Raw genomic sequence first — 13005 nt, forward strand, 5'->3', positions numbered from 1 at the left:
TTGTACTTTTCAAAATAACTTTCTGCTCTGTTTCAGATCTTGTCACTAAAACACTGCAAGTCCTGCACCAGGGACACCAATCTTTCTTATCTGACACTTTCTATTTATGAATATTTTTAGCCCCGTTTTCTCTCATTTCACAGAAAGCTGAAAGTTTTGCATAGATCTCTATGCGACTAAAGTGACTTTGCATTTAATTCAAAGACTTAATTCTACACTCTCTCAGGCAGCTCAGGTCATGAGAGAATGGTGCCTCATTGACTTCAGCTGTGGATACTATTTCTCTTCAGAATTTTGGCAAATATCAAATTAATATTATATGCAAAAAAACTCCTTTGTAAATGGCAATTCACTGTAGATATTTATGGCATTATCTCCAATATTATCAATCCCAAATCCAAGAAGAAATTGACCAGCAATGACCTGAAGCTGAAATGCCAAAAAATTGGTCAGAGGTGTCATGAAAAGGAAAAGAACTGATGTATATTTAAAGGAAAAATGGTGTGCATGCTGGATGATGATAAAATTAAAAATTGACCAAGCCTAGGAAAGAAAAGAAAATGCTCACATCCCTATAAGAGATGGTTAACATCTTCTTCCCTGTGTTATAGGCTACATCAGGAACTCAGTAGAGAATTCTATGAAAATATCTCTAGTTTGACTTGTCAGTTAGTAGATCATCAGTGAATCAGATGAAAATTTGTGGATTAGTAGACAAAAGATCATCAGGAAATTAAGTAACAAGATGAACCCCAAAAGAATTTCAGCAATTACTGGCCAAACTCTGGAACATGCTCAAGCAGTATATTCTAATGATTTAGAGTTTGACTCTGGGGTTAGATTTTTATGTGTTTGAACCCCAAATTAGTCATTTCCTGAGTGATGGCCTAAAACAAGTTGCTAAAGCTTTCTAAGAGCCACTTTTCCTATCTATACAATGTAGAGAGCAGAAGTTCCTAACTCATAGATTTTTGTGAGAAATAGATGAAATCTCAGATGTGTTTAGATAGTGCCTGGCATATATTAAGTATGCAGTAATTGTTGTTTGATTCTGTTCTCCCCTGCACCTCACTTACCTAAGTTGCAAACTAGTTATGTATTGATTGAGAGTTTCAGGAAGCCCAGTGACCCTATCTATGGCCCTCTCCCACCAGATTCTAAGTGTGCTTATGGAGACTTGATGGGGAGCAGAATAAAGGGGTGAGTATAAAATCGCCCAGTTCAGAACAACCCTGAATATTATCTCTGGAGAAAGAGACCAGCCCAGGCATCATTGATGAGTTAACTAGATATGATACAGAAAACATTTCCTTCTCCTTTTTAGTTTCAAGCCTATTTCTGAGCACATAGTTCTTACCAGCCCAGCCGGCACCTGGGGGCACAGAGGAGATGCCTGCTGCCATGGGAGGGTGTGCCCCACTATGCATAGGGTTGCTGCTTTTCTGTAAGTAGAGGTTCAGTTACCCCACCTGGAGGGGCCCAAATGGATCTAGGAGGTAGTGGGGTGGCGGTGGGGGGGATTTTGATTAGTTTGGTGGTGACTTGTTCAAGGACATGTATAAACCATGAGACATTTCCCAGGACTCTGTAGTGGAGTCGAACTGGAAAGGATGGGAAACTGGGCTGAGTAACACCTGAGGGGAAACCAAATTAAGAGTCGAGTTCCTTGCAATTGCTCTAGCATCTCCCAGACAACAAGATTCCTAGCAAAGGAAGAGAAAAATTCCTTCTCCATCCACATGGCTCAGATTCCTGAGCTGTTTAGCTCTCCATGGATATAGATCTCATCCCCACACCCAGATCCCTGTACTGTGGAGTCCCAGAAGACTGGAGAGAGATGCTAACTTCTCCTTTTCTGGACTTTTGCAGCTCTGGCCGGCACGCTAACAGGTGAGTCCTCTGTCCTGTCCCTCAGCATTCCAGTGTGTCTGGTACCACTCTCCCCTCAGCCTTTGCCTTCATCCCTTCACTTTGGCTAATGCATGGGAACCTGCCACTCTTTGGCCCACCAACTTCCCATTTCTACATTGTATTTTCCTTCTTCTCCCTCCCGTAAAATAAAATTCCTTATTTTCTCAAGTCATCTTCTCTGTTTAAGCCAAAATCCATATCAGCTGCACATCGACGTGTCTCAGCCTCTTTTTTAATCCTTTTGACATACACGCATTCAATTTTACATGATTATTATTATTGTTACTTTTTTTTAATAATTGAGAATGCTGAAAATCAGAGAAGGTGACTTTCCAGAGGTTACACAGCCAACGGAGGAATGGATTCCAAGTCTTCTGGGTCCATGTCCACTTCTTTGACTGTGTCACTCTTTTGTCAATACCATTTAGCCAATTCCTTAGCCTCTGTTCAAATTTGTACCACACCCCTTTGCTCCTAGAAGCGAAGAATGTCTGTCTTGGAGACTCTCACTATCTTCCAGAATTGACCTATTTTTTGTACTCTATATATACTAGCAATTAAATAGCCATAAAAAGTTAGAGCTTAGAAGGACCCTATATTTCATCTACTCTAATATATTTATATATACATGTATGTGAGTGTGTGTGTGTGCGTGTGTACCATATATATATATATTTGATACTGGGGATTGAACCCAGGGGTGCTCAACCACTGAGGCACATCCCCAGCCCATTTTGTTTTTATTTTGAAACAGAGTCTCACTTAGTTGCTTAGGGCCTCGTTAGGTTGCTGAGGCTGGCTTTCAACTTGTGATCCTCCCGCCTCAGCCTCCTGAACCACTGGGATTATAGGTGTGCACCACCATGCCTGACTCTAATGTTTATCCATCCATTATTCCTGCATTCATTCACTCAATAAATATCTAATGAACACTGACTATGTAGCAACCATTGTGCTGAGCAATGGTTGAGTATGAAAGATATTATCTCTCCCTGAAAAGAGATTGCAATTTTCATTTGTAGATACTGAAATTCAATTTAAGAGAATTAGAGTGAGTTATCCCAAGTCATATAGTAAATTAGCTTGTTTGCTTGTTGTTTTTAAATCTCTTGTGTCCTGTCTCCCTGGGATCTCTATACTGTTTCCTCCATTTTTTAAGCACTTCTCCTAGAAATCAGGACAGAGTCTTACCACCAATAATACAAGGATATACTGACAATTGATTGACTATTGACATGTGTGTGTTTTGAGCCTGGATAGTTTTCAATTTTTTTTCTTTCTGTATTTCTTTCCATAATTTTATCTTCTTGAAGGCAATCGAAAATCTATTCTGACCTTGAACCCCCCATGGAATAGAATTTTTAGAGGAGAGAATGTGACTCTCGAATGTAAAGAGAATAATTCCACTGAAAATAGCCACACTGTGTGGACCCATAATGGCACCATTTCGGAAGTGACAGCTTCAAAATGGAGCATCGTGGATGCCACCTATCAACACAGTGGGATATACACATGTCATGGCCGAAATTTTTACAAGAGTAAACCTGTGTACTTGGAAGTGATCAGTGGTAAGTTCTGGGGTTTTGGGAATAGATATCTCTCACGTGAAGAATGAAGTTGTGGAGAAGGGACCCATGGCTTCTCCTTCAATAGTGCTCCATTTCTCTTCTTCTACTCCCATTCCTTCCACCCACCCTTCTGCCCTCTTTCAATATTCTGATCACCTCACAATATTATTCTTCTACTTTATTTTCCACTGTCTTTAGTTCTTAGACACAGAAAAATTATAATTGGTCAAATGGTGTGATGGATATATGAACATTGCAAAGAACTATGCATGTGGAATAGGATCAAAAAGTCTGATTTAAAGATTTTCCCTGAATAATGCATGTGCCATTATTTGAATATCAGATTCATTATGAACGGTATCTGGGTATGTTCCTCATGTCTTCAATTGTTACTCAAAAATAACTCTTAGGTTTGCTTCATCTTTGTCTCTACTGCCAAAAATTAGCACAACATATGTAGATATATGGGGGCTAATTAGTAAATGTTTAATGAATAAACTAATTATTTCATTTGGATAGATAAGTTATTGTTACACTTTTTTATTTTTCTCTGAAGTGAAAATTTCTAACATACATATACAAATTCCAAATACAAACTAAAACAGTGTGGAATAGCTATTTCCTTGTAGTTGGTTGTAGAGAAGTGGGCTGTGGATGTAGGTCAGTGGTAGAGTACTTGCCTAACATGTGTAAGGTCCTGGATTCAATCCTCAGATCTTAAGAAAAAAAAAAGATTCTAAATAAGTCCTCAAAGATTTATCCTAAATAAAATATGCTTGTACAGGTTAGCCATATTCCCATTTCAAATTCTTTCGCTTTTAAATTCTTACCATGACATTAGTCATCGAACCTGATTCTTGTCTTTTACTGACTCATTGTTGACAAATATTTTTGGTCAAGAAGTGCCCACTAACTTCTAGGCACTGTCAGGCACTGGGGATAGAAAATTAACCAGAAATGGTGCCTGACCTTCCAAAACAGAGCCAAATGGGGGAAGGGACGTTAAATATAGAATTATGTAAATAATTAATTAAAATTGTTATATATGGTTTAAGGAAGTTTTGAGGCCAACTCTGTTAGCAACAGAACTGGGAAGCCTCTGTGAGTTCAGAGAGAACAAAATAGAGTCTCCTAAGCTGCAAATGTCCTGGGAAGAGTATGTTTAATTTCCCTTTTCTGTCTGAAATTGCCTATAATAGATCTGAAGGGATTCTGGGTTTCAGTCCTTCCATGTATGGGCTCAGCAGGAAGGTATGACACTTTACAGCTCCAGTCTGACTTTTCAGGAGGAAAATGTTGAGAAAACAGTCTGTAAGCATTATTTTGTGATTACTTTTATTGATCTTACAAACCAAGAAATGGGTTAATGATAATCCATGGTTTCTGACACACACTCTACGCAGGACCCCTATTCTCTCTCTCCTTCTCTCTAAATCTCTTCCCCGCATCCTAATTCCCTTTCTTCCTTCCCTCTATTCACTGTTAAATAAATGAGATAATGAATGCTTTTCAGACTGGATGCTCCTTCAGGCCTCTGCTGAGGAGGTGTTGGAAGGGGAGTCGCTCTTCCTCAGGTGCCATGGTTGGAGAAACTGGAAGATCAAAAAGGTGATCTACTACAAGGACGACATGGCTCTCAAGTACTCCTACGAGAACCAAGTGTTCTCCATTACAAATGCCTCACTTAACGACAGTGGCAGCTATTTCTGTAAGGGCCTACTTCAGAAGCAGCCCTGTGTCTCTGAGCCCCTTCGAATTACAGTAATAAAAGGTGAGTTGGTAAGGGAAAAAGAAATAGTCCACAGCAGGGAAAGAAGAGAAGACATCTGAGCCTAAAGTCTTTGCAGCTTTTAGAATGGGATCAGCTGTGGTAGGTAAGAAAGGCTCCTAGATTTACCATGAGGAGACGTAAGACATAGCACGCATCGAAGTCATAGATTCCTTAGTTGTTAAATGATAGTAACTGCCCGCACTATGGGATTCGAAAGAATAATACGATAATGTTTGTTTAAAAGATTTCATAAAAAAAGTCTTTGTAACTTGGAATTTGATGTTTATGCTTTTTTTTCTTGGAATAATCATAATTATGTCTAAAAAATGCATGATGCCAAAAGTTGGAGTTAAACTCTGATGGCAGTTCCCTGTTTAAAAGAGAGCTATCTAATGGCCATGCAACTACTCCAAATCTTTATTTTATCCAGAGGTCGTGCAAGAAATGATGGGTTATTGATTCAGAAATAAGGTGGACTTAACAGGTTATGAAGATTATTCTGATCTCAAATTCATTTGTTGCTCCTGAGGAAAGAACTTATGTTTAAGATTGAGATTTTTAAATATTTCAAATTTCAAAGAGAGCTCTAGGTTGAAGGAACAAACAAAAGATGTGAAGACATGGAAGAGTTGATCCTAGCTTACAAGGTCTAGGAAATGAAGCCAACCAGTTAGTAAGCTGTGTGCCTGTATTCTGGGGATGAGGGACTGGGCTGGATGGACACAGAGCTGGCAGGTGGGCTACCTCCATGGCCTGTAAGAGAAACAGCCCTTTCCAGACTTCATATACCAGGAAGGAACTGAAATATTCTCCTTGCAAGGTGGAAATTAGATTTTTTTCTCCTTGGCATGTTCATAATTATGTCTGTAAAACATGAGGCTAAAGGTCAGGTTAAGCCCTTATGGCAGTTCTCTGCTAACTTGAGAGCAAAGTGTTGTCCAATTGTCCCAGGACTTCCAAGATCTTCATGTGTAAGTTGAGGGGTGGGTCTAGACTCCACTAGAATCACTTGAGGAATTTCAAGAGAGATTGTTGTCCCTGTCTTATCTTTTAACATTCTGGTAGAATTGATTTTGGATGGGGTCTGGTCATCAGTATTTTTAAAAGTTCTTTCAGGTGTTGATAATGTCTAGCTAGCATTGAGAAACACTGGTCTAGGTGACCTCCAAATCATTTCTAGCTATAATATTTTGCAGCTTTCAAATTCTAGAATAATCACAAAATCAGTGTTGTGTAAATAAAATCACAGAGTTCTGAAATAGTAGAGTTGGAAGGCAGTATGACTACTCCAATAGCTCAATTTTACCCAGTAATCATGCAAGAAACAATAGTCTATTGATTAAGAAACAAGGCACCAGTGAAACCTGGTTTTGATTTGTCTACTTTCTGCTTTCAAATCATATATGGATGCTGGTCATGTCAGATCCAGGAAAGAGGCCATTTTTCCTATGACTTTCCCATTAGTCACACTGGCTAGAAGAACGGTGAGATGGGGATTATTAGCAAATACTTAGCCCTCCTTAATGTTCCAGGGAGTATATCCTGTGGAACTCAATCCCCCAAGTGTTTTCTCTCTGTTCCTTATTATCATATCACACTAAAGATGGGGGGCCATGGTTGACCCTTCTCTTAAGGAAGTGAAGCTCTGGCACAAATTTTGCCAAGTTCTAACACAAATTTTGTCTCTTGTTGCATCTCTGTTCTACGCTAGCATACCGAACCAAGTACATGTGGCTGCAAATTATTGTCCCCTTGTTGGTGGCGACTCTGTTTGCTGTGGACACAGGACTGTTTTTCTTGACGGAGCAGCAGTTTAAATCTCTCTTGAAGATTAAGGAAACTGAAAAAGTCAACAAACCTAGGAAGTCGCTTCCTAAGCCAGATCCTGAAAAGAGCTGATGTCATTTCTTAAGGGAGAATTGGCAACAGCAATATTTTACTGCAACAGCAATTGCTTCTCCATTGTCAGACACAACTCAGGATGTACATAGAAGCCTATGTTTGAGGATTTGCAGAATTATTTCATTAAACCGACTGTACCTGGTTAAGTGGCATGTAATAGTTAAGTGCTCAATAAATATTATTTGAATAATTGAATAATGGGTATACTCATTTTTAGCATTTGTGAAAGAGAAGCACAATTTGAATAAAATAACTATGAAGCTAGGTAACATGAGGCTTCTAGGGATCCTTGTTCATTTGCTCATTTATTTTCATCTAGAAGCAAGAACCATGAAAATATAGATTTAAAAAAGTTCTCTCTTGACCATTGTAAGTATGAGCAAGGATTTAGAATATGCTGCTGTGATTGACGCTCCTCCCCTCCGTCGATTCTTTCACGGGCTCTTCCATGTATCTAAATTCTTGTTTCAGACCTGTTTCTATCCCCTCTTTCTTCCCATTTTCTTTTTCATGTTAACACTTATTATTTTTCCAAAAGGAATGTGAAACAGAATTAGGACTTGAACATTATGTGGATTTACAAAATAGGCCATTTGCAAGGAGGTCTTCTTACTTTAATGCATAAAATATTTTCTCGCAATGCCAGAGGAGTATGTTAGACAGATGACTAGAAGAATTCATCCCAAATTCTCCCTTGCACTGTCCTCTGTCACCTCTGATCTTTTACCAAATGGGTCTAGGAAAAAGCATGGAACAACATTTGTTCTCTCACAGGAGGCCACCACACATCATCATGAGCTCCCAGTTAGGAGTTGGTTTTCTGAAAATCATGGCAGCCATTCTTCTGCTTGTGGCCAATGAAAGATAAATTCTATGGGCTGCCTCCAGGATGGAGATTCAGGTGAAAGATCCCCCAAGTCAGTGTGTTGGAGAACTGAGGCCTTGAACAAAAACTGTGTCCTTCCCTCTCCTCATTAAGTGGGAAATGAAGGGAGCAGGTGCCTCTCTTTGAACCTATAGGTGAAGCTTCCTGTTGTGGTAGGCAGAGGCACCTGATAGCCCAGGTTCCAGTGTCACCTCAGAAATTGAAGATATTCTCCAGCCTTGGTTTATCAGACTAGCTCTGTGCAGTTACTTACCAAGTTCATGTCCCCATTGGTACTTCTTCAACCTCCACAATAGTCACACCCCAAACCCTTAACCCTACAAATGCACCCAGGATCTCTTCAGCTTCACTTCAGTTACATCCCCTACAGAACCCACAACCTTCTCTTTTTCAAATTGGAGAGACATAGGCCCACTTTTAGTCTTTCCCATTGTTGATTTTCAGCACAGTCCTCAAAGCAGCAGAGGTCTCACTGGGAAGTAGAGGCCCTGGGCTGCAAAGAAAATGAAATTGCTCATGAAGAATTTTGGAGAGACAAAAATAAAATGACTCCTTGTGGATTCTGAGAAAAAATCAGATTTTTATTTTTAACCAGTTTCCAAGAACATAATACTGCACTGCTGACAACTAAATTGAGTCCCTATAAATATAGCTCAATAAACATGATGCAATCATTTTATAAATATCCAAATACAGGAGCCACTGACCTCTGCCTTCACTAGGATATAGAATGGCTAAAAATCTGAGCTCTCACCTTATGTCAGTGGCTGATTCAGAAATGAGATCCTAAAATGTTGCAAATTGGCAACCCCAGGAAACAGACTCTGAGACACAGATTTAAATGCAGCAAGTTTATTAGACTATGCTCTTAGCAGCTATACCTTTGTGGGAATGAAGGAAGCAGGATGCAAAAATAGGAGAAGTTGAGATGTCAGGTGAGCACAGCAAAACTCTCAGACAATTTTGTGGATAAGAACCCCTTGGAGTTAGGAGAGCTCTTCTTAATTGTCTCAGGAAATGCAATAGTTTGAACCAGGCAAATTACTGGTGGCAATATACCCCAAAAGGTTAGTGTGAATTTGTAGGAGAGAGCTCCTTTGCAAAGATAGTTCCTGAGGAGGGACTCACCAAGATCCCTCAATCCATGGTTCTCTCATCACCTGGAGGGACAAGGCATGTGTGGGATGTGTCGGTCCTGAGGGGTGTGTGTGATCCAGGCGGCATGCCACATTATCCACCAAATTCAACTTCAGAAAGAAGACAGACTCAATAGGTTTGACCAGATTAAACAGAATTACTAAGCAACATTTTTGAATTCTGTTTTGATTAACCTCACAGGAATGAGTTACTCTATCATTTCTGGAAATCTGGACACAAAAGCAAAGATTATCTTTTATCCTCAGTCAGATTTCACATGCTAGTGTTTTTGTGCAGAGAGACATATGTTCATTTGAGTTAAAGGATGGGTTCATCTCCATCGACTTGCCCCATTCTCAGCTCTCAGAAGATCTGAAAACACTTTCACAAGTGATAGGTAGCCTCTGCAGGGTCATGCTACAAGATCAGGTGGATTCTGGATGCTACAGGAAGAGTGCTTTAAACTCAGGGTATGTTTCCTTGCCATTAGCACTTATACTGTGCTAGCCTGCAAACATTCAGTGCACTGTGAAGCCCAGAATGGAGAGGAAAGACCAGACACAGGATACTTTCTTGCACCAGTGCATCTCACTTTCACCTTCTGTGACACAGGATACTTTCTTGCACCAGTGCATCTCACTTTCACCGTCTGTGACTTGAAATGCTGTTTCGAACTTGGGTTTAAAGTTCAGAGTATTCAAGAAGAGACTCCTGAAAAATTAACTGCATCAGGTTTAAGAGATTCCTGTAAAAATTTTTTAAGCCAATGTTAAGATTTCGGTCCATTAATAAATATTTTCCATCGTTGTAGTTAAAGTGCTTGTGTTTTTAATACTGTTTCAGAGAGCTTAGTTCTACCCTGCAAAAGGAACACTACCTTTGCTTGGCTTCTTCTGACCTCTATCCTCTTTATTCCTGTGTTGAAAGGAAGAAAAATGTTAAGATTTTCAGCATGGCCTTTTTTTTTTTTTTTTTTTTTTACTGCAAGCTTTCTCATCCGGGCACCTCAGGACTAGGAATAACCGCCATCTATGTCATCTGTAGCGGACAGTTTTATCACTCCTTATTCCCAGGTCAGATAAGGCAGATGTGTCTGCAGCCTTTGAAGACTTCCTAGGTTGTGATGGAATGTTAGCAAGCAGCAAAAAGAGAAGAAAGTCTTCAACAATGTATGTGCATGTGTGTTTCCTCATTTACTTTTTAGGATGACTGCCCAGGTTACTCTGACACCCTTAACAACATGCAAAAACAACAAAGAATTCTTTCTTGACGTGGTTTGCAAACCTTTTATTCATCAGCTTTTTAGGACCCTGCAGGACTAACTGGAATTGTGTAAGTAACTGAAACTATTCTCAGGATGTGTGTTGCTATGTGCAAGTGTGCATGGGCACACCTGGGTATGAGTGACATGGGTATGTAAATCCTCCTACTCTATTTTTTATAGATATGCCAAGTCATTTTCTCATTCCTATAAAGCAGGATGTGGAAAAGCAAGACTACCCCAAGAGGAAGCCCCCAATTTTAGCACCCACTTCAACTTAGTTCACTCTTTTTGATCCCATATGTATGGATATTTATGAAATAGAATAAAAATTAATACATTATACACTAAAAAGACAAAAAAAAAGTCTTCACAATCTGTCCTGATTAAGGAGAGAGGGGCTTTCTCCCCAAGGCTCTTCGCAAAGCATCTTTGACTTCCTTGTTCCTCAGGCTGTACACCACAGGGTTCAGCAGAGGCGTGATGACGGTGTATGTCACTGAGATGAGTCTGTCCTGCCCCAGGGAACTCTGGGACTTGGGCTTGAGGTAGACGACGGAGGCACAGCCATAGTGGATGATGACCACTGTAAGGTGGGAGGCACAGGTGGCGAAGGCCTTCTTCCTACCATCTGCAGAAGCAATCTTGAGAATGGTGGAGATGATGAGGACGTAGGAGATGAAGACCAGGCCCATGGGTAGGACAAGGACACAGACACTGACAGCCAAGTTGACAATCTCATTGAGAGTGGTATCTGCACAGGCCAGCTTCAGGAGGGGTCTCACGTCACAGAAGAAGTGGGAAATAACAAAGCCATCACAGAAGGGCAGGCCAAACACAGACATCACCTGGACAATGGCCATGCCCAGACCAATTCCCAGTGACCCAGATGACAACCGGACACAGGCCCTCTTACCCATGATGACTGAATACCTCAGGGGGTTGCAGATGGCCACGTATCGGTCATACCCCATGGCCGTGAGGAGGAAGCAATTGTTGATGCCAAAGGTGAGATAGAAGAAGAGCTGGGTGGCACAGCCTTGGATGTCTATGGTCTGGTGAGGATTCAGGAGGCCAGAAAGCATACGGGGAATGATGGCCACCGTGTAGCAGGTCTCAGAGACAGACAGCATGCTCAGGAAGAAGTACATGGGCGTGTGGAGGTGACGGTCCAGCCGAATAATGGTCACGATAATCACGTTGCCAGACAAAGTCAGCAGGTACAAGGTTAGAAAAACAACGAAGAAGACAAGCCTGTGCCTCCACCCAAAGCTGGAGAAGCCTTCAAAGACAAATTCAGTCACAAAAGTGGAGTTTGGCTTTGGCATTGGGAAAAGCCTAAGAAAGAGCTAGGTAAAGGAAATAAAGATGTGATAAGTGAACCTCGAAAGAGAGTTGGCTGGGCCCAGGACAAAAGTGTGTTCAGCCTCCGAGCAAAGCCTCAAACCCCAGGGGCCATCAGTGTTCACCTACTGGCCAACTGCTCAGTGTACCTCATTGCCCACTTTCTTCTTTGTTACTCTAGAGGGTTTTCCCCTAGTTCCTTGGGATTAAGGGCAGAGATGGAGGCGAGAGGGAAAGTAGATAAATTAAATACAATTGAATCAAATTAAAAAGGGATTTGTAGCAATAGCTACCTTATTTCAATTTCTTGACTATACATCCAGAAGCTGGATTGCTGGGTTATATGACAGTCCTATTTTTAAGTATTCGAGGAACTTCCCTACTGCGTTCCACAGTGGCTGCATCATTTTACATTCCCACCAATGTTGTAAAAGGATTCCAGTATATACACATCTTTTCTAACATTTGTTTTCTATTGAGAATAGTCTTAGGGAGTTTTTAAAAAATATTATCCATGCTAATTGTTGGGAGGTGATATTGTGGTTTCAGTTAGCAATTCCCAGAGATTAGTGGTGTTAATCAGCTTTTCAAATACCCAAGTTGCAATCCGAACATCAAAGAGATATTTGTATGCCCATGTTGATTGCTACTCTGTGTGCACAATAGTCAACTTACAGAAACAAGTTGTCCAGAGACAAATTAATGAATTGTGAATGAATTAGCTAATGAATAAAAATGTTGTGTCTTTTCAACAGCATCCACTGCAACATTCACTGCCATGTGCCCTGCAAGGTCCCCACAATGACATCACTTTCCGAGAGCCCAAATCTAGTCCTGGCTTTCACCTTCCTAAGCCCTGTACCTACATCCCCTGTGATCCTGGAAGATTAGGAAAGGGAGCATTTTGACTGGCTAGTCTTCCCAGAGACCCTGCAACAAATATCCTCTAAGACCATGAAAAATCATTTCATAAGGCACTGTAGAAATGTAACTTATCTCCTTGAATTCTAAACCAAAGAGGGAAAGGGAATGGAATGAACCCGAGGATGACTCTTCAAATAGGAAACAGACTTTCCTAGTGTGACAGCAAAGATAAATTCATTTAACCAGACAAAGTCCAGAGGCCCACGGTTTTACTCCAATTCTCCATATTCCAAGCTATGTTGGGGACAGAAATGAATTGGCCCATCTGCATTTTGCCTTACCCCAAGCGAATCTAGCACAG

The 13005-nt window shown here is 40.6% G+C and overlaps 2 protein-coding genes across 2 annotated transcripts in view; one reads left to right on the forward strand and one right to left on the reverse strand.

The window, feature by feature from the left end:
- The first annotated feature begins 1323 nt into the window (after positions 1 to 1323).
- Positions 1324 to 7350, forward strand: Fcer1a (Fc epsilon receptor Ia). Its single transcript, XM_046428991.2, has 5 exons — positions 1324 to 1444; positions 1870 to 1890; positions 3225 to 3479; positions 4993 to 5250; positions 6962 to 7350. The coding sequence occupies exons 1-5, from the start codon at positions 1390 to 1392 to the stop codon at positions 7147 to 7149; spliced, it is 777 nt and encodes a 258-aa protein (XP_046284947.1). The 5' UTR covers positions 1324 to 1389; the 3' UTR covers positions 7150 to 7350.
- Positions 7351 to 10447: 3097 nt separating this feature from the next.
- The window catches only part of LOC124082629 (olfactory receptor 10J3-like), a 155670-nt gene continuing 153112 nt past the window's right edge, over positions 10448 to 13005 (reverse strand). The window contains exon 3 of the mRNA XM_046429103.1: positions 10448 to 11755. Coding sequence (XP_046285059.1) covers positions 10823 to 11755 — 933 coding nt within the window. The 3' untranslated portion in view covers positions 10448 to 10822. The remainder of the gene's footprint in view (positions 11756 to 13005) is intronic.

The sequence above is a fragment of the Marmota monax genome, unplaced genomic scaffold (assembly GCF_021218885.2).
Source record: "Marmota monax isolate L192 unplaced genomic scaffold, Marmota_monax_Labrador192_F-V1.1 WCK01_AAM20220418_F8-fsc00145, whole genome shotgun sequence".
Classification (NCBI taxonomy): domain Eukaryota; kingdom Metazoa; phylum Chordata; class Mammalia; order Rodentia; family Sciuridae; genus Marmota; species Marmota monax.